The sequence below is a fragment of the Acartia tonsa genome, chromosome 2, assembly GCF_053477335.1.
Source record: "Acartia tonsa isolate MP-2025a chromosome 2, ASM5347733v1, whole genome shotgun sequence".
NCBI classification, from domain to species: domain Eukaryota; kingdom Metazoa; phylum Arthropoda; class Copepoda; order Calanoida; family Acartiidae; genus Acartia; species Acartia tonsa.
The window spans coordinates 1866787-1888273 of record NC_137261.1 but is presented as its reverse complement, the minus strand read 5'-3'; the positions used below and the strand labels follow the sequence as shown (position 1 = coordinate 1888273).

Sequence of the window (21487 nt, the reverse complement as noted above, 5' to 3'; positions counted from 1 at the left end):
ATACCATTCAATTATAATAACTTGTATATTTCTCTGTGTACTAGATCGTACTAGGAGTTAAAAATCTATTTAGAGATGTTTAGCTGGAGCAAGCTTTTTTGTTGGGAGTATAACAGATGTTCTAATCATAACTAGTCTACTGAATCAAACTTGGCTATAAATCCAGGAACAATTTTACCTAACCTGAAAACTAACATACATACAATGTAAGTTAAGTTACCTAGATTCAGTTTAAAACAACAAAACACATTGATGAAATTAAAAATTTATTTTTCATACATGGTGTGAGGTGTATTATATTCTTTAAAGTTAAAAAATAACAAAATAGAACTGTCTTGTGTTACATAGAGAAAATATTACAATGATATACAAGAGCGGCTACGCCCCTAGATCTTTGAAGTAAGAGTAGAGATAAATTGTCGACCCACCATCTTTTTTTTTGTTTCTAATAAACATTTTAGCGGGTATTATTTTTTTAAACAAGGATGACAACATCCATAAAAGCGAAGCATTAAACCGGTAGGACAAACGGACATTAACATTTGTATAGTGTCAGAACTGAATAATCAGAATATAAATATCATGTAGAACATTTACGTAAAAAAATTTCTAGTTCCTTATTTCTTATAAATAGAGCTAAACATATACTGAATTTAGATAGCAAAAAAATGCTTTTTCATTCCCTTATAAATAGTCATTTACTTTACTGTTTACCTGCCTGGAGTTGTGGTCTTAAATCTACTATGGAACCATTAATTAAATTGCAAAAAAAGGCAATAAGAATTGTTTTTAGTAAGAAACACATTTCACACACAATGCCTTTATTTAAAAAAATGAATGTCCTTCCTTTACATGAATCAGCTAATTATTTGAAATTATTATTTATGTATGATTTTATAAACAGTAAGCTACCAAGTTCCTTTCAAGGTACATGGCTTCGCCGTAACCAATTACATACCAGAAATCTTAGAAACTCAAATATGTTTGATGTTAAAAAGCCGAAGTTTAAATCTATTGAAAGATTTCCTAAGTATCATTTTCAAGAATTATGGAATAACCATTGTAATAATGATTTATTAACCCACAATCAACCAAGAAAAAAATTTATTAAAAATCTAAAAGAATCTTTGTTATCAAGCTTAATTCTAGTGTGTAACAACCCATTATGTCAAGAATGTAGATAAATTTATATTTCTTTTCAATATTGTTTGAAATCTGATAAATTAATCAAAATTTATTTGTTTAAAATTTTTTAAATTTCTATTATTGCAATAATGGTGTGAGACTTGTATGCCCTAATCAATCCTTCCTATTATCATTCTTTCCTCTCCAATATGATTTCATTTATTGCTTATTATCTTTTTTTTTGTCTTATTTATATGGCCTGTATGAAAACAATGTGTGAATACACATTACTGCATACTCCTATTTTTTAGGAAACTGCCATTTGGGAAGAAAATATTTTTATAAATTAACCATATCAATAAAATTTTTCTGTATATATAAATGTATATAATATTCATTTAATTCATTTATTATTGTAGTTTTTTTTTCTATGTATGTACACCCAAGAATAATAAATCTAATCTAAAAAAAATCTAATCTAAATGTATAAGAGTCAAACCAAAATTGTAAGTAAATTTGTTGAAAAACTGCTGGATACAAGATAATGTTATGGACATACTTACATTTTTAGGACTTGATTATAGAGTTGCTTCGCTTATAACATTATACTTTGTTGTCCCAGGAATTAATATACCAAAAATTAAATCAATCGGATGATTAGATCACATGAAAATTTGTTGTTAAAAAGTAAAAAAAAACGTCATGTTTAAAATGGACGTACGGACATTCTGGTAATGATTATTGAGTTGCTACGCTTTTTAAATAGTACCTAACTACTAAAGGAATCACCATGCAAAGTTTGAAATCGATAGGACAATTCAAACATGCTTAAATTAACGAAAAAAGCTATCCGTTACGGACGGACGGACTGTCCATAATTATAGAAAAGCTTCGCTTTTTAAAATGGAACATGCTCTATTTAATAGAAAAAAACTGTAAGAAGCTTCACTGTAAAGGAGAGCATTTTACATTATATCGGTCCAGTGGTTAGCAAGATCTTATGATAACCACACAGACTGACAGACATCCTGACTCGTTGATACAAAAAAATACATATTATTTATTTAATACCCTTTGATTTACAATAATTTGATTGGCACAACATTAAACTCTTTAATTCTATTTTTTGAAAGGAAATTATTAATTATTAAAAAACTTATGAAATATCATCTAATCTGATCTTATTTCAATTATTTATACATACATATTTGTTGCATATTGTAAAGTGAATGGTAAAATGCCATACTAGAAAGAAATCATTTCAGATTCTATAAACAAATAGAATAATTAAAATTAAGTTTCCCGTACTAAAACGTAGCCTATCCTATAATTGTGGATGTCCGTGCAGCCCATGGAATGTATAGGTATTCTGTCCGCTTGAATTCAACGCATGCGTCAAAACCGCGTTGGGATTGGGCTGTAGAGAAGGCGGCGTGTGGGCGTTTTCGCGGATTTGTCCGCCAGAGGTAAAGTCGCGGACAGCTGCGGAAACCATGTCCCGCATGTGCTGCGGATTGGTAAGCGTAGAAGGAGGTGAGTGAAGGTTAAATCTTTCTTGGTGCTTCTCTCTGAAATTTTAAAAATACAATGAAAAATAAAATTAAATCAAAATTAATAGCCTATTTGAATTGTATTAATAACAGTATTTTGTACATATCTGGGAGAGATTTAAATACTTCTTGAACTAAAGCGTCATATTTGAATTTTAAGGTACAAAATTTCTGTTTTCTATAGAAAATATTAGGACTTTTTTATTTTTAAGAATTTAGGTCATCAGATTATCCATCTTCTACATATATGTGGAGCTTATAAAAATCAGGGAGGAAGGGAGGGGACAATGGATCTAAAATTCACATTTCTGACAGTCTTAGACTTTGGGTACCAGAACACATGCAACTTTTATTATTTTGGCAAATTTCAAAGACTTTGGGTACCAGCGCATATAGGGGCAACAAGGGGATTCAATTCACCACCCCCAAATCAAGTTTTAATCCTTCTGTGAGCATTATCATACCCAATGTACATCAGATTTCAAAGGAATCGTAAAAATACGCTTTTTAAGTAAGCTTTCTAAAGCCTGAAAGTCAAGAAATGCAAAAATTTTCTTACAGAAAAAGGCATATATTTTGTGTTTCACCAACAATTTTAAAAGTATTATAAAATCTCTTAGAATCAACGTAATTAGAAAAAATAACTTCTGGTGAGTCATGTATTACATGTATTTTGACAATATAAAAGAAAAAAACACAAATTAAAGATATTAGTCCTAAATAATTCTAGTTGAAGTCAAGATTTTAGTTTATTTTTGTTTGTTTTAAAATCAACATTTAAGTAGAGAGTATCAGGAAACATGTTTTCACCGGGTGCCACCGGCTAAAAAAGCGATATTTGATTACCAAAAGACATATTGTAATCGCCAGTACTGGTTTCATTTACCCCCCCGCACCCCCGTAGGGGTTTTTTGCCTGTTTTCTGAAGGTGGGTGCACAAAAACTTTGTAAGAAAATGCTTTTAAAAGCGCTTTTAAAGTCAAAATTTAATAACATAGTTGTTTTATTTCATTAAATCCCTGCTTTATTTTACCTCTAAAATATATGGTTTTTTTCAAGTTTGATATTGCTGCGCTAATTTATTAGATAATTATTCCTGTCAATATTGTAACAACCCGAAATTAGAATCTTAATAAGGGATATATAATTACTTGCATGTTGCACCATATTTTCTCCAACTAAAATGAAATGGTCTTTCCAGCATGCTAATATAACGATATCCCCTCCCCTCATACGGGACGTAAGAACTGACCAATAAATTAGCAACCTAAATTGACAACAAAATTTACCCAGTTATAATATCCACGTATATTATGTCTATTATTTTAGAGTGTTTAGATAAATTGGAAACACTATAAAAGCTATTCAGTATGTAATTTACTATTAAATTTAAGCATTTGCTCTTTAATTGACCATATTCGCAATTTATCACAGTAGATTTTTTGTGCTTCGTTACTTATGAATTGTATCATCCTTATTGTTTTCCTTAGAGGTTGAGATAGATAGATAGTTGGATGATGGATAGATGGATAGATGGATTGATAGATGGATAAATAGATGGATAGATAGATGGATAGATAGATAGATATATAAATGAATAGATAGATGGATAGATAGATTGATAGATAGATGGATAGATGATAGATATTGCACTAAATGGTGGGGAGGGGCTCTTTATGTTCGAAGTTTTAATGTAACTAAATAATTGTTTCTAAGGATTATTACCATTATCAATGATCTAAAGGGATAAGACAAAGGTCAATATAATTGATGTACATTCCCAATTATAAAACACAAAATTACCTCTTGTATAGAGAAAAATTAGTATTCAAAACATTTTAACACACAACTGTAAATCTTTGGCGACTAGTGTTATAAACAGCCAAATGTCTGAAAGGTTAAGTTAATATCCAAATAACGTGGTGTTCTTATAATTAATTGAAATTGGAATTAGCAAGTGTTATGTGTCTGTCTATTGGTAATGCTTTGTTTTTAAATTATGTAATTACTTGGTCTTCATTTTAAAATCTGCAGTTTTATTTAGGAAGGGAGGGGACATTGGGCTGTTTATTACACTAGTCCCCAAAGTTTTAAAATAATTTTTTTTTATATTTTTTGGCCTAACAACTTTAGGAAGTTTTATTGATTTTTTATTGCTTGGTTCATTAAGTAGAGTGTTGAAATATTTTAATCACTAATTGTCATCTACAGTAATCAATTTCGTAAAATAATTTGATGTATCAATATTATGTAGTAGGTATATACAATATACAATGATAAATATATTAATCGGTCATTGTTTTGTCCCTTAGATCCCTGTTTGTTAATTAACCCTTAACAGTTGGGCCCCTTGTCACACATTTATCGGTCGGGGGGGGAGGGGGTTCTTTTTGCAGGTCCCCTGATTGATAATGAATTTCCGACTACAAGTGATTCAAAGTCAATTTTCGCTTACTTTGCTCTTTTATTCAACAACCTTTGTTTTTAGGTCCTTTTTTACTTAAAAATTTCAAAAAGCTGTTATTTTCTTTTTTTTTGAAGCTACAAATACAATTTTTTCAGAAAATGTTTATCTTTATATAAATTTTATATTATTAATCTCAAAACATAAATTTTGGCGGCTGCAGCTGTACTTGGCAGCTGCCAGGCGCCGCAGTCGGCGGGTGGCGGGAAAACGGCGGCGGATCTTTAGGAAATTTATTACGTTATGTAGACATACAAGAAAAGCTTAAATTTATAATTTGAAGTCTCTAAGTCAAAAATTGCGGTCACAGGAGGCTTTTAAAGATTTCTAAAGACCTGGAGGATCAGGACCTTCAAGATCATACCTGGAACCTAAAATTGACTTGAATACCTATATTTTATTTATATTAGTTATTATATTTTAGTAAGATAAAAGGCTTTGTTTAAGTCAGAAAAAATGTTTTGCTTTTTATCTGGATGAACCTGTCAGGTTCGCTGGCATGCAGTGCCCGCCAGGCTGGAGATATTCAAAAAATTCCAACTCTCAGTCATGTGGCATAGCCATAGTTAAGAAGTCACTCATTTATAGCCCTCTATCTTTCACACACAGAAAATATGATAGAAAAAAACGGAGGGGAGGAGGGGGGGGGGGAAACGACCCCCTCCCCCTAACTGTTAAGGGTTAATATACAGATAAACAGTAAACAAGAATCATAATTTCATTATAAATATAGATATTAGTTTATAAAAATTGATGTCAATCATGCTTACATTTATAATGGATTTATTATCACTGAACAAACTTGTAGCTGACTAAAATAAGGATTTCCCATCCACCCCCTTTACACCATCCCCTCCCCTTCTACCAAAATGAATTCCCAGGCCCAAACAACCCCTAATTTGACACTTTGAACACTAAAATCGGACTACAATTGACATAGATACACTTTAAAGGGCCCAAAAAGCTAGTGATAGAGTAGCTGCGCTACTGAAAAATTGTCATACTACTCTGATAAGTTAAGAAATGCATTCCCTGACCTCAAACATTCTAATTTGACATTTTGAACAAGAAATTCGGGCTCTAAATAATTAAATCCCCTTTTTGGCTGATATGCCCCAATGTGCAGCGCAAAGAATGCCGCTAAAACAATTATTCCCAAAGCAGATGACTCTTATTGAAATAACCAACACAAATATTAGCAAACTATTTGAAAAAAAATTCAAAACAAGTTTATTTTGGTTTTTAAACAAAATAGTTTTCTTCTGAGAATGGGTGGGTTAAACCAGAAATTCTACTGTGATAATTTTGTAACTATCCATTCTAATCAACCCCTTGTCAATATGAAAACAGACCCCAATTATTTATTATTGTATTATTTTGTAAGAAACTGCCAGTACTAAGGTCATACCCTTTATGATAAATTACAGACTATTCACAGGAAAATAAGAAAGGATAACCTAATGTTAAATACTTTTCTTTCAAGTTTAATAATTTCTTATTATACATTATACAAATCTAATAAAGATTGCTATAACTAATTTTTTTGAATTTTCCAGATATATCTGGTTTTGAAGATATTGAGTTAGAACTGTAAAATTGAATTAATTGCCCATTGTCCCCTCCCTTACTCCCTGTATAAAAATATATCTTTCAAGATGAACTGAAATTAGTTTCCGAATGTGAACACATTTTCCTAGGTGTTTCCCAATCCTATCTTAATATTTGCTACTAGCTAAAAAACCTTCAAACTTCAAAAAAAAAATCAAAATTTGAATGTATTAACGATTTATACATTATACATTCAAAGTTTTAATTTTTCAAATTTTGATTTTTTTTTTGGAAGTTTGAAGGTTTTTTAGCTAGTAGCAAATATTGAGATAGGATTGGGAAGCACCTAGGGAAATGTGTTCACATTCGGAAACTAATTTCAGTTCACCTCTTTCAATCCTATACATGAAAACATGAATTCATTACACATTCGTATTGATTTTTGTTAAATTAAGTGGTTTCATCCCTAGCCTCTAGAGGCTTCATCCCAAAAGGGGGCTTGGGTAAATCCCTACACTTATTTCACACTATTATAATGCATACCTACTCCGGAGTCGGACCGAAATTGGAATTGTACCATCACCATTATAAACAAATATCCTTATTTTTTCCTTTTCCTTTTTATAGGAGGAAATCCGTCCCTCAAGATAATGACCTATAACCTTTGTTTTACAAGTGGGTATATTCCAAAAAAAAGTAAATCCAAATCGGTCTGATGGTTAAAGTTATAAAACGCTACATCCAGACGGATACACAAAAAAACATTCTACTTTGTATATGTAATAGATAGATTACTTTTTTATTGACTAAATTTCAAACTATTGTCGACTGGGAAGACTAAAGTGAAGCTCACCTAAAAACATCTCCTCTATCATGTTGTTGCTGTATTTGTTGATGTTGATGTACAGCTGCAAGACGGAGTAGATCACTCTCATGCCTACAAATTAGAGGTAGGTTAAAAGAGATAAGATGTCTGATTGTCTTTCTGAGGCCGAGATACGTCTAAAGGCAGAGGTTATATCATTTAATGACATTATTAGTTACGCTAGGCCAGGGTTTAAATTAGTATATTTAAAGTAGATGAGTGTGATAAAAAGCTTAGTTGGATAGTTCTGAAAATATTATATTGAACCCCGGCGCTAGGATCAGATTCTGAAGAGCTAGATCCATAATTTCTTTGGTTTTAAACAGGGATACGGAGCTGTTCGATTTTGTTGCAGCTCCGGCTCCAGCAACTGCTCCGGACTAGAAAAGAAACCAAACAAATTTCCAATTCTTTTTTTTACTTTAAAAGGTTAGGTATTAAAGTTTAATTTTTGAGAAAAATGGACCTGAAACACTTAAAAAGGGTTTCCAAATTATAAAATTTAAACATTAAGTTTAATCAAGGTATTAATTTTTTTCCAGATATAATATAGCTACCCCTATAGCCGGAGCCGCTCTGAAAATAAAGGCTCCGGCTACAGCAAAATTTGGCGGCTCAGCATCCCTGGTTTCAAATAACCCAAAGACGATGTATATTATTATCATAACCGTAGCCAAACTCCAATAATTCAAACCCAACAATAATTATTAATGAAAACAGTATTTTATCCCTAAAAATCATTAAACACAGAAAAATCATAATAATTTTAATATTTTTAATAAATACTATTTTTATACCTAAAATAAGTTACATAACTAGAAAAATTTGCAAATATTTAATCATTTCTAATCTAGATTATATATTATTTAGGTATCCTAAGAAAAATCAAATACCTTTATCAAATTCACAGCTTAACTAATATTCATATTTGAAGACAAATTTCTATTTCTATTTATGTCTTACAGTAGATATTATTTAGGTAACATTAAAGATCACAGACAAAATACCTAAGTACCTAGGTAATAAGAAGGTAATGAAACTAATGATTATAAAATTGAAATTTATTACGGGGTTGGGCAAAAAGTTACAATGCCATCCAAAAACCAAGCTATAAAAGAAGTAGAACATGAAGCAATCTTCTCAAAATTCAAATGTTACCTAGTTTTGCTTTTGAATAAATCTATGGACTGACAAATCAATTTACTAAGTTTAAACTTACCTAGAAATCAGATGAGAAGGCGTCATTAGAGGATCCTCTCGCTTGATAATATCCTGGCTACGGTACCCGGAATCTGGATCCAGGAAGTCCTGGCTGTCCCCCCGACTGTCTTCCAGAGACTGGCTGCGGTCAGACATGGAGGGAAAGTTGGATGACCGCTCCTGCCCGTTCGTTCGCTCTAACATCAGGAAGTTCTGAAGAAGAAAAAACGTTTTTATTAAAAAGATTTTTAATTAATCATTACCTAGTACCTAGTATTTTTAAGCATATGATTTATAACTTTTAAAGAAAATTTATGTACCTAACAAATAGCTAGGTACCTACAATCTACGAATAATTATGAAATGGACATTAAGTCAAAAAATGACCAATTTAAAAGTGATTTTTAGATTAATTTAGATCCTAACGTTAAAAATGTTAGTCATATAATTTCTCACAGACCTAAAATTGACGATAATTGTTTTATGCATGGCGATTCTACATACAGGCATTTATGTAATAAATGGCATGTATGTCTGTATTTACCTGAGTTAAAATCTGGTTAGCCGATGACGTAGCGTTCGCCGTCCTACCAGCCTTCCTACTTGACTGCTGTGGTTCAGTCCCTGTCACCCCACTACCATCATTATCTATAGGCACCAGGTTTACTGTATCAGGGTTTAGGACTCCCGCATGGTTCTTACGGATATGTGTTCTTAGATTGTCTTTCCTAAATGATAATGGATGTAGAATATAATTAGATATTATGACAGGGGAAAATTTGTTGTCAATTTACCCTGCTATTTATTGGTCAGGTCGTTCATCCATTAGAAGGGGAGGGGATAGGGTAAAAGTAAGAGGACAAAATTTTATCCCGCTAAAAGTTTCACTTAATTAGAGTAGATAATACATAATCTGATATAAGTTCCAAGTAATAATATATCCATTTAAATAATACCTACTTATACCGTCGTGAGAATTTAAGAAGAACTTTTCCCCTTTGTTCTTCTGTCGAGCTAATAAAGATTTCATTTTCTAAAGTTTATTTACACAAAATGCAAAACAATCCCCTTACTTTAAAACCTAGAATTTAGCAAGCTTTGATTCAATAAATTGTCTTTGTTACGAGTTTTAATACTTATCCATTCAGCTTAGTGAGAAAAAATTCTCGATGCAAAAGAAAGACACCAAATAATAAACCTACTGTTATAGAATTTGTTGCTTTGAAGTTTGCAGACAAATATCATTTTTTTGGTGTTAAAATATGATTGTCTGAACTTTTGAAAACTTTTGTATTACGAAATTTACGTAAATATTGAATTCTATCTATCTATGTAAATATTTATTTGACTGGAGAAAGTTTAATTGCATCCAAACAGAATTGTATCAATTTTGCAACATAATCATTGCTACTTATTTATATTTTTGCCGTTTTGAATAGCTTATTATAAATTTTGAAAATGGCAAAATAGTAATAAGACTTTGCTTTGCTTTTCTTGTGGGGACCTTTTTCGACACTACCTGTCATATTTGCTATGGCACGCAGGGCAAGGCCAGAGCTTGGACTTGGTGTGTTGACTGTTGACATGTCTGTCCAACCTCTGCTTGTTGTGGAAGGCTTTGTCACAGTGACTGCACTTGAAGTTTCGCAGGTCCTGGTGAGCATTACGGACATGCCGGTTTAGAACCTAAGATAAGATTTTGCTTTTCAAATATATAAAAAGGATATTTTTCCTAAAAAATTCTATAGATTTATACTAAAGAGAAGCATTGAGCATCTCTCCCAGGAATAACGTATAACCAACAAGCGAAATATAACAAAAATAATATTTGGGGGGCATGTGAAGAGGTCGTCAATTTTATGATGTGTTGCCCCCCAGCGACAGCTGAAAATTAAGAATAGGTTTCGTGATTTTTTTCGAATAATTTCTGTTATTGGTAGGTATAAGCTGCATCTTTCCTATTGACTTATTTCTATTTGACCATCAAATAGAGTATTTTAACAACTTGGAACACTTTTAGAGATAACAACACAAAGATCTCAAAATGAGTGGTTAATCTAGATTAATTTTTTTTACCATTCACCTATCACTTTATTCCTATCATAACTTGATTTTTCTGCTAACCTGAACACTTTTATATACAGCCCCACAAAGATCACAAATACACTCCTTGTAGTCTCCAGTGTGAAGACGCTGGTGGTTTAACATGAAACTTTTATAATAGAATCCTTTGCCACAGAACTGACAAGCATACCTGCAAAAATTATAATTAAGATTTATGGTTGTTAAATTGGTTAAATATTCAGACAGGTATATCTAGACTATGAAGAGTATTTTATATTCAACTTGTTTTATTCTTTATCTAAAAGTTTAGGTGGAGCACTAACCCCCCCCCCCCTCAAGTTTGGCCTTGTCCCTCAGAAGTATTATCCCAGCCATGCAAACCTAAAATAAATTCTTCAAAACATTTTTATTTAAAGTTTTAGAAGTTTAAATACTTAAATTGTTAACATTTCATACCAAATCAATTGTTAATTATTATTTAGAAGAAAAAAGCTATTGATTCAAAATATCGTCAATTGGAAATTAAATCAAACCAAGATGTCGCATGTTCTTTTATAAAAAGCTGATATTGATTCTTAATGGCCTACCTACCTACCCTATATTTCAAAAACATACCTACTAAGTTACCTCATGTAAGTTTTAAATAGTTAAAAGTCTACTTGAATTTAACTTTTGCACATTTCATTAGAATATAATCTATCTATAATCTAGGTACCTACCTAATATATCAAAAGCCTACCTAGGAGTACCATGTTCTTCTCTAATATGTTGATCTAAAGTACAACTTTTGATCATTTTGTTGCAGTGATGACATTGCACTTTCTCTGTATCCCCATGCATTCGTTTTCTAAAAACAAATAATGAATTTTAAAAAGAAAGAAAATTTTTTTATAACTAAATAATAAATGACAACTGAAAGCTTTTAAATGTTTTTAGATAAAATAAAAAATAAAAATAAATGAACTAGGCCAAACTTTAGATTTAAATAGAATAACATGGCATAAAACTGCGCATACCGCAAAAAAAGCATCACCAACTAAATTCATTTTGTTGCAATGAAAACAATCTAGGTATTAAACATTAAAAAATTCAAATTTTGGAGGATATATTTTGTTGAAAATGAAGTTGTTTTTAAATTATATACCTACCTATAAAAAGCAGGCAAAAGTAAATAAAAAAAATCCAGCAATGCAATTTTGTATTTAACATGGGGCTACAATAAAACTTCACCTATGATTATAGAGACCACTAGCAAATTTAAAAGAAACTCCACACTCGTCACAATGAGAATCATGCTTCGAGCCTTTACCCTTCTTTCTTCTTTTTCTAATAAAAATAAAATTTCAGTATGATTAAGCATCTCTGACTTTAGCAATCAAGCATAAAAAAACGAAATTATTTTGAACGTATGGTTTCGAAACGGATTGATATCTAGTGGTTTAGATTAAAATAGATAAAAACTGGTTTTAATCTTACAATTTTCATTTCATATCCACAGAAAGCTGTATATAATACTATACCAATAATAACTATTATAAAAGTTCTTGAAAGGTATATTTTACAAGTAGGTAATAAACTTCAACTATCAAATGAACAACATACCTATGTAACGTTTTGTGTTTTTATGAAAATTGTCAAAGCAACCATTTGGTACTGACGACTTTATAAAACATGGTAATCGAGTTGTTTACCTTTTTCTACCATCTTCAGTTTTGACTACGGCAAGATTTGGCAATTCATCCACACTTTTACCATGCGCTTCAACTACATGCGTAAACAAATTTTTCTAAATAAAAAAATTTATTATTTTTATGATTTACTTCTAACGTAGGTAACTGCCAACCTACTTTTTGTTGTATCAAAAAAGTTTAACATACCAAAATTAGTTTTAAAAGTTAAATGTTTTAAGCTTAAATGTGTTTAATTTGATTAACTTTGACTAAATAAGTAGGGAGTAAGGGAGGGGACAATGGGCAATTAATTCAGAAAATATAGAGGAAATTGTAAAGGGAGAGTTAATACAATACAGAAAACTATAAAATAAGAAGAAAGTTCCAAGAAAAAAACATTCATTTGAAAATTATATTACCAGCACATCAGACTGATGTAACTATTCTGTAATTAATAACTAGAAAAATCTTCCTGGAACCCATTCAACCCATAGCCTCATAACCCAAAATTTCATTGGATTCTTAGATTGTTTATTAAGCAAATATCACAATAAAGTTTTTATCTATGAAATGATATTTTCTGGAGAGAAAAAAATTGTTAAAACCAGTCACATTATAACAAATTAAGTTTATTGATACTTGTCTGCAATATTCAAAACTAACAAACGAGTTAGCGGCATTTTGTGCGCTAGTACCCAAAGTCAGTCAGAAACTGCTAAATTCTTGCACATTCCCTTTAAGCCAGTACCCAAAGTCTGAGACTCCTAAAAATTGAATATTCGATCCATTGTCCCCTCTCTTACTCCCTGCTAAATAAGACAGTTGTCCTTTTGGTTTAAACTTGGAAATATGCGCTAAAAAACTCTTAGTTTAAACGTAAAGTAAAACATGGAGTTTAATTTGATACAGAATTATTCAGATGATAAAAGTTGATTTGAAGAGCATAATTAAAAGTAGTGAAAAATGAGTTTAAAATCTTATATTACAAAGTTATAGGTAAAAGTTTTTGTCTGAGGCTAGATTTTAAGAAATTGCTAGTCCTAATGGTTTGTACTTTTCAGGGAGCACTATCTACGAATGTATGTTTTGCCATTTACCTTCTCTAGCTGCCATGGGCGAAGCAACTAGATATGAAAATAGAAACTTACACATTTTTTGTTTCTCTTTCCTATTTTTGTCACTGTTGTTAGTACAAAATTAAAATACCTGATAATAAAAAGCTTTGCCACAGTCGCTACAAGAAAAGTCTTTGTTTGGCGGCTTTTTCAGTTTCTTTTTCTTTTTAAGGCGACGTGGTGGAAGGGACGGATAAGTTTCCTGTTTACAAATAGATTATATATTAATATCCTATTACGTAAAGTAGTAGGCTTTTTAGTCTGTTGCGAAGGATCTCGCTAACTGCTGAACCTCTCCTGCTTCTTATAGGTCTAAGGAAGTTTTTAAACTGTTTTTTTTTGGAACGGAGGGGGGGGGGGGTATCTCGGAACTCCTAAAATGACCCCCCCCCCCACACAAAAAAAATCGGCAGCAATATATTTATCTATTCCTGATCAATATCATCAAGTAAACGTTCAATAAGTTGACCATCATCAGAGTTGTACTGTTGGTCTTCAGTCTTGGCCTGATAACAAAGTTGTTTGGATTAGTTTATTCATATAAAAACAATATATTAGTTTTCAAGATTAGCCAACCTGGCAAAACTGTGTCTCAAAACGTAGCCTGGGTATTTTAAAAATTTTGCAAGTTAAGAGTGTAAGATAAAAACACAGACAGACAAGACGGACGGGCGGACAGACAAAGTTTGTGGAAACCACTGTTTTAGATGTCCCAAGGACCATACAAATAACGCATTTAAATTTTGTATTGATAAAAAAGTCAAAAAAAAGGCATAATAAAAATTAATGTAGTAAGGTTTACCTCTTTCATAGAAATTTCAGGTTCAGTTTTAACTTTGCTCGATTCACTCTCATTATCTAGTCTATCTTCTAATTTAACCTAAAATATATTTGAGTAGGTAAAGTTTTATTTTTTGTTTTTATCATTCTTAAATTTTATCTCCTGAATAACAAGCCTTGTGCATTAAGAGATATAAGTTTTCCGGAATTGTAATGTAGGGAGTAGATTTGAAATCTGCATCAAATTTTAAGGATTTTTTATAAAATTCGTTTTTGTATAATTCTTTATCTAAAAGCGAAAATACATTTTAAGTTAATTAATTTTGACCAATAGGATTGGTGGATTTTAAACTACCTGCGCTCTAATTGGTTGAATAATGTACGACATCCAATCAGAGCGCAGATTTTTTAAATCCACCAATCACAGATGCCAAAATTAATTAACTTAATTTGTATTTCCGCTTTTAGATAAAGAATTATACAAAAAACGAATTTTATAAAAAATCCTTAAAATTTGATGCAGATTTCAAATCTACTCCCTACATTACAATTCCGCAAAACTTATATCTCTTATTGTGGAATCAATTCTATACCACGGCCTTGAGTATTGTAAGATTTTAAAAAACGCTAAAAATTACACATAACCTCCTATTTCTCTTAAAAAGTTATATTTTCTTATTAGTTATGATTAAATTTACCATGCTGATAATTACAACTCATGGAAATGTCCCATGATTTACCTTGCATGGTTTTTCATCCAGGTACATTTCATCATCTGACTCCTTATGTTTCAGAATATGCTTGTCCAAAGCTCCCTAAAATATGCAGTCACATGTAAAAAAATATAATTTGGTCAAAGTTCAAGTTTTAAGTACCTACTTACCAAAATTTTAAAAACTGAAAAAAAATTCTGAGAGGATAACACCACAATATAATTTCTCATTGACTATTTTCGATGAGTGGAAAAGTTTAAACAAACTACCTAGTATTTATTCGGAAGAAACATACCTTTTTGACATAATCAAGATTTAGGTTTAATCAAAATAATACCTACCTAGGCAGTTATTTAAGTATTATATTTATATGTATATTCAACAAAATTTGACACCTTTACAGCAATTTATCTACTTCTATCAGACTGTCCTTGTCTTATTATTTTACCTGATATTTGAATGTTCTGGGACAGTCAGGATCAGGACATTCCAGTTCTTGGTCTCCATGGAGGTCCATATTCGAGGAGGACAAGAGGAAGGCACATTTTCTGTAATAAGCAATAAAAAACTAATTCATTAACTATATAAGAAGTAAATAGAAAAGTTATTGTCTATTGGTGTGTTTTAAATTATCAAATAAAACTTGAACAGGTGCAACTTTGTATTCTAAACAAATGAGCATCAAATTACAAAAAATGGATAATAGAAAGATAAAGCAGAATCGTTTCATGTGGAAATATCGTAAAAACCAAGTTTAAATTTTGAAAACACCATATAAATTAATATGATCCTTATTAACAGGAATTAGGATACCCATATAAAGTAGGTAGATAACACATCAAAATCTTAATTTTTGGCCACTAGACTACCACTGCACAAGTACAATCTATTATAAGCCTAAAAAGTTATGCAAATTTGGCACTTTTAAAGAATATATCAAAAAAGTTTATCTTAAAAATTGCTGAAGCTGCATTTTAATTTAAAGTTTTTTCTAAATACAATACCTAAGCACTAAAAGATTAAGAACATTAGAATCTTATCCTAATTTAGACACTCTTACAACCCCCCCCCCGGGCCCCTCTTCTTTTTTTTTTTACAAAAGTTGGTTGATTTTATTACCTAAATACTAGCCTCACCTGCATATATCAGCTTGGTCAGATTCAAACATAACATAATGACAATCTCTTTCTCTAGAAAAAATACTTAGTATATCTATTTACGCTCTTAATAAGAAAACTAAAAGCATTAACTAAATAACAAGGATGACAATTTTTTGAAAATCGGACCATAAACACCAAAGATATGGGGAAATATGTGAAAAATATAAAAATAGCCAAAAACCTGCAAAAAAGCAGTCTGACCGTCATTGTTGTTTTCTTCAAACGACAGGAAATTTAATTTTGATATCTTTAACTGATAAAATTTTGAAAGTCGGACCATAAACACCCAAGATACGGGGAAAATTTGGAAATATAAAAATAGCCTAAAACCTGCCAAAAAGCAGTCCGACCGCCATTGATGTTTTATACTTAATTGTGCTCCTTAATGATGAGAATGTTGACAAGAAGTTTCAGTTTTTCATCTTTTATGCACGATCCTTGTCTAGAAGTTCTACTTGTGCATGGTGTTGCGCCTGTTTTAGGCCATGGCATTCTCCCATCTCTAACTATTGATGTCACAGTCACACATCTGGCTGGCAGCAGTAAGAACCATTTTTTACGTCTTAAGTTTAGAGACGAGACTCGATATCATCACCTCCCCGACGGCGAGCGGATGTTATATTGTTACTTACACTAAGAGTTCAGTTAGTTATTTGATATATTGGTGAATGTGATGAATCTTTGCGATATAGCAAAAAAAAATTCTTGGGTACAACAAATAAAACTTACATACCTAAATACAACCCGTGTTAGAAATCTTTCAATAAGAATTTGAGATAGGTTCTTTCTTATGGCCCAAGTTACCTAGACAAAAAGAGTTGTAAATCAAATTAAATCCTGGCTTTCCAATATATCAATTTTACAATTAACTACAAACTTTTAAAAGTATTTGAAATAAAGTCTGTTTGTTTATTAGATGTTCGATCATGTATTTGGCCATATCTCTGTCAAAAATCAAATGCTTTCAAAACAGACCTTTATCGACCTTAGATACTAAAACTTGGGCTTATAAAGAAACAGTATCATAGGTTGAAAAGGGTCTGTTTTAATAGCAATTTTACAAAGTTATGGTTAAATACTTGTAATGTTATTATCAAACATATAAAAAAAACTAACAGACTTTAGAATATTAAGATATATTACATTTTCCTTTTATCAATAGATAGGCCAAGGTAAAAATATTGTGACCACTTTAAATAAAAAGCAAATGAAAAAATATAAAAAAGCAAAAAAAACTTCTTTTGAAGTAGAAGCCTATTTACTAACACATAGTCCAATAAAGACAGGAAAGAAAAGAACCCTAGGTCCTATTTAAAAGGGGGGGGGGGGGGGGGCGAAAGTGACACTTTTTGAAACCAAAACTAAAAGTCAAAGGAACTCAACTAAAAAAAGAGTTACAGGTCTGGCATTTTGCAGGGCAGTTGCTTTATATGGGTACAATATGGAACTGTGAAGAAACGGCGGCGCAACCGCCGAAAACCGCCGAGAAAAGGCAAAAAAAATTTCGGTGGGAAACGGCGATTTTCGGCGGTAGCGCCGCCGTTTCTTCACAGTTCCATATTGTACCCCTATAAAGCAACTGCCATGCAAAATCTCAGACCTGTATCTCTTTTTTTAGTTGAGTTCCTTTGTTGACTTTTAGTTTTGGTTTCAAAAAGTGTCACTTTCGCCCCCCCCCCCCCCTTATTTGCTTATTAAAAATCTTACTAATTTCTCTTCAGGTATTCCTTTGCAAATACTTGTTTGATGAGTATTCAGCTTTCCAAGTAAGATTTTCAGGTCCTCATACTAAACAAATAGGTAGGTAACAATTCTGTTGGCAGATTCTTTTTTATCCTATTATATAAAGTAGTAAGCTTTTTTTTGTCTGTAGCGAAGGATCTCGCTAACCGCTGAACCGATATGTTTCTCCTTTAAAGTGAAGCTTCTCATAGGTCCCAGGGTAGTTTTAGGCTGTTTAATTTTTATATAAAAAAGTCGTTGTAAGGTTTAAGTTATTCTGCACTTTCATGTGCCTTCTAATATCCCTAGATACTAGGGACGCAACCGCTAGTTAATAATAAAGTGGAAAGTAATAAAATAATGTACTTTTTATAAACAGTCAGTCTTAGGTTTCTGATTTAATAGTTTACCTCTTCGTCCAAGGAAGCCACAATCTCTTTGATAGAAATAGAATTATAGGCCAGAAGTTGGCAGTTAATGAATCCATCCTTGTCCACTCTGCACACTATTTGTACACTTGGTTGGATTAATAACAATGGGTGTGGCGTGCTTCGAGTTATCCTAAAATAGGTACCTAACATCATTTTTTTTAACACATGGCAAAAAACATTAGCAAAACAATCTTGTCAAATCCATAAAAAGTGCAACTATAACAAGATGATTATTTTTACATTTTTGAAATGTAATACAATACCCAGTTATTTAAAAACTTTAAAAGTGTTTGTTATAGGCTTATAACGTAGTTTCTTATGTGTCTAGACTACGAGAAAAAATGTATTTTACACGCTAATGGCGTTTTATGGGGCGATTGCTATAAGTTTAAGTTAAGATATACCTTAAATATTGCTCTTGATTAGAATCATTGAGAAAAGTTGTTTGAAGGTTATGGAACTCTGCAGATACCCATCCTTGCAATCTCATTAGAATATTCAAGGATATCTAAATAAAAATAAAATAATTATTAAGGGGGGGGGGGGAAGTTCTGACACATTTGCGTAAACGGTAAGTATAGGCTTTATCTTTGGACTAAGAGGATAGGTTATTAGGGATAAAATCATTCTTATATGATGAATTTCCCCCAGATTTAAGATTTTTTGGATAGGCCTCCAGGTTCCGGAGCTCCAGGCCTCCAGGTGGTCTCTGTACAGGTAAAAATGAAAGAAAAAAAAAATTTTAAAGTTAAAAATCAACTTATAAAACAAAATATGCATATTTTTTCTTCAAATATGTGAATAATATTAAAAAAGATGCATATTTTGTTTTATAAGTTGACCTGTAACTTTAAAAAAAAAAAAATTTAATTTTACCTGTACAGAGACCACCTGGAGGCCTGGAGCTCCGGAACCTGGAGGCCTATCCAAAAAATTTTAAATCTGGGGGAAATTCATCATATAAGAATGATTTTATCCCTAATAACCTATCCTCTCAGTCCAAAGATAAAGCCTATACTCACCGTTTACGCAAATGTGTCAGAACTCCCCCCCCCCCCCCTTAATTTCTAGTGACACAAATAGAAGGCAATAATTTTGAAGAATTCTATCATTGTGAAAAGTTAATTATAAGAAATGCATCATCTAAAAGGGTATTTTATCCAAGGAAAAACTATTAAGTCATAACTAAATTTTATAAAAGTTAGATATAAATAATAGGTGTAGAATCAAGAATATAAAACTAAGTTATATTAACCATCAAACAAATAATTTGAACTAAAATTTAGGAGTCAGATAAAAGTCTACTCCAAGAGACAAACCGCCAAGACCAAAACAAAAAATTTATTAAGATAAAAAGTTACCATACCTTACTATCATCTCTTGTATAGACAGGATGGGAGAGAATATTTCCCTCCCCTGCCCCTGATATGCCTAGGTACGTTGTCATTATAGACAACTCGAAAAAGCTGTACGTCTTGTTTGGGAATTTATTATCCACAGCTAGGTTTGAGTTTTAATTGGTATGTAAGGTAGTATTAGGGTGTTTGATTGTCTTCCAAGGCATTTTAATAATCTGAAATTAGTGTTTACGATTTATTTTTATATAATAAAGATCTAAAACACACTATTTCTTATAATACTAGAATGTTGAAATAAAAAAATAGAAAATAGACAAAGGATTATTTGAAATGAGGATTTTTTCGTCTTTTAAATTGTTTTTATTGTAAAAAAAAGTTTTTTTCGTGTTAAAAAAGTAAAATTTAAATTTGTGAAACGATAGTAAATTGCAAATTGTAAAAATGACTGTATCATAGCTAAAAATTATCGTTCAATCATTTTTGTAGTTGGGTGCATAGTTGCCAGACTTTTTTTTGATCAATGTGTACAAAAGAAGGTGTACATTGGGCCTTTGATGTGTACATTTGTGGGGGAGGGGAAGGAAAAGGGGAAGGGGGAAAGAGAAAAGGGGAGAGGGGTGGGGGGGGCGTACATTTACTTGCTAATGTGTACATTACTTATAAAAGTCCATTTTCCAAAAGTTAAAAATGCGTACATTACGCACAAAATGTGTACATCTGGCACCAATGGTTGGGTGTCTTAAAAAACAAGATGGCGATATTTATTACTTTGTTTCCACCCTAAAGCAACCATGCCGCGACTTATTTTTTACTAATCAAAACAATAACAACCCATCACGAAACCTCGTCCTTATTCGAAAGGGACATAAAGTTTTTTAATGATTTGGCATAAAATTAATTATTAAAGAAACATAAAAAGAATACTCAATATTTTTTTTTCACAATGTATAATACATGAAAATAAAAGTTAACAATTTAAGTCCTCTTTTAAACAAAAGATACATTTTAGAAATTTTTCTCAACAATAAAAATTTATAGAAAATTAAAATTTAAATTCTCTTTGAAAATTAGTTATGTTTACGGCTTGTGTAAATTGCTAAGAGTAATTCAAATTTTCCTAGTCAAGAGGGAAGGTTTCAGAATATTGTCAAGTGCAAATGAGACTAATCCCTTTATAAAGACTCTAAAATGCAAGGACGTCCAAGCTTTTTTTTTTTTTTTTTTTTGGGGGGGGGCCGGGGGGGGTAGGGTAGGTGTGGTAAAATCTCAATAGGATAATTAAATTTTGGTGGATATAAACCCCTTTAGCCCCCCTTGGGCGTCCTTGCTTTAATGAATATTATACAATAGCTAAATTGAATTAAATTTTCTAAATAATTGGCTTTGTAACGATATCAAAAGTAAATATGTTATTAATACGTTAACGTCTTTTTCTCGACTGAAAGAAAAATACAAACAATTGAATTGTATGTCTAAAACAATGCAATTTTTAAACCTGATACTATATGTTACATTCTATTCTATCTGGGGCGTGCAATTGAATATATTTGGGATGTTTATAAGGGGCCCGGGACAGAGTAGGTATATTTGAATGAATTTTACTATTTAACATTGTAAAAATAAAAGGAACTAAAACTTTCAAACTAGGATGACGACATCCATTAAAGTAAGGTCCACAAATTAACCTAATTATATGGACAATCATAATATAACACATTTTTA

General features: G+C 31.4%; 1 protein-coding gene across 1 annotated transcript; it reads right to left on the bottom strand.

The window, feature by feature from the left end:
• Positions 1-253: 253 nt before the first annotated feature.
• LOC145333779 (uncharacterized) lies at positions 254-20013 on the bottom strand. The gene is made up of 21 exons (XM_080179017.1): positions 19774-20013; positions 18812-18915; positions 18387-18537; positions 17962-18042; positions 16988-17058; positions 16231-16284; positions 15543-15642; positions 15122-15196; positions 14404-14481; positions 14036-14107; positions 13693-13806; positions 12508-12602; positions 12047-12142; positions 11556-11663; positions 10877-11006; positions 10272-10438; positions 9297-9480; positions 8772-8965; positions 7541-7624; positions 2197-2693; positions 254-392 (listed from the first exon to the last, which is right to left on the bottom strand). Exons 1-20 carry the CDS (start codon positions 19852-19854, stop codon positions 2450-2452), a joined length of 2283 nt encoding a protein of 760 aa, XP_080035143.1. The 5' UTR covers positions 19855-20013; the 3' UTR covers positions 254-392; positions 2197-2449.
• Between the last annotated feature and the right edge of the window lie 1474 nt (positions 20014-21487).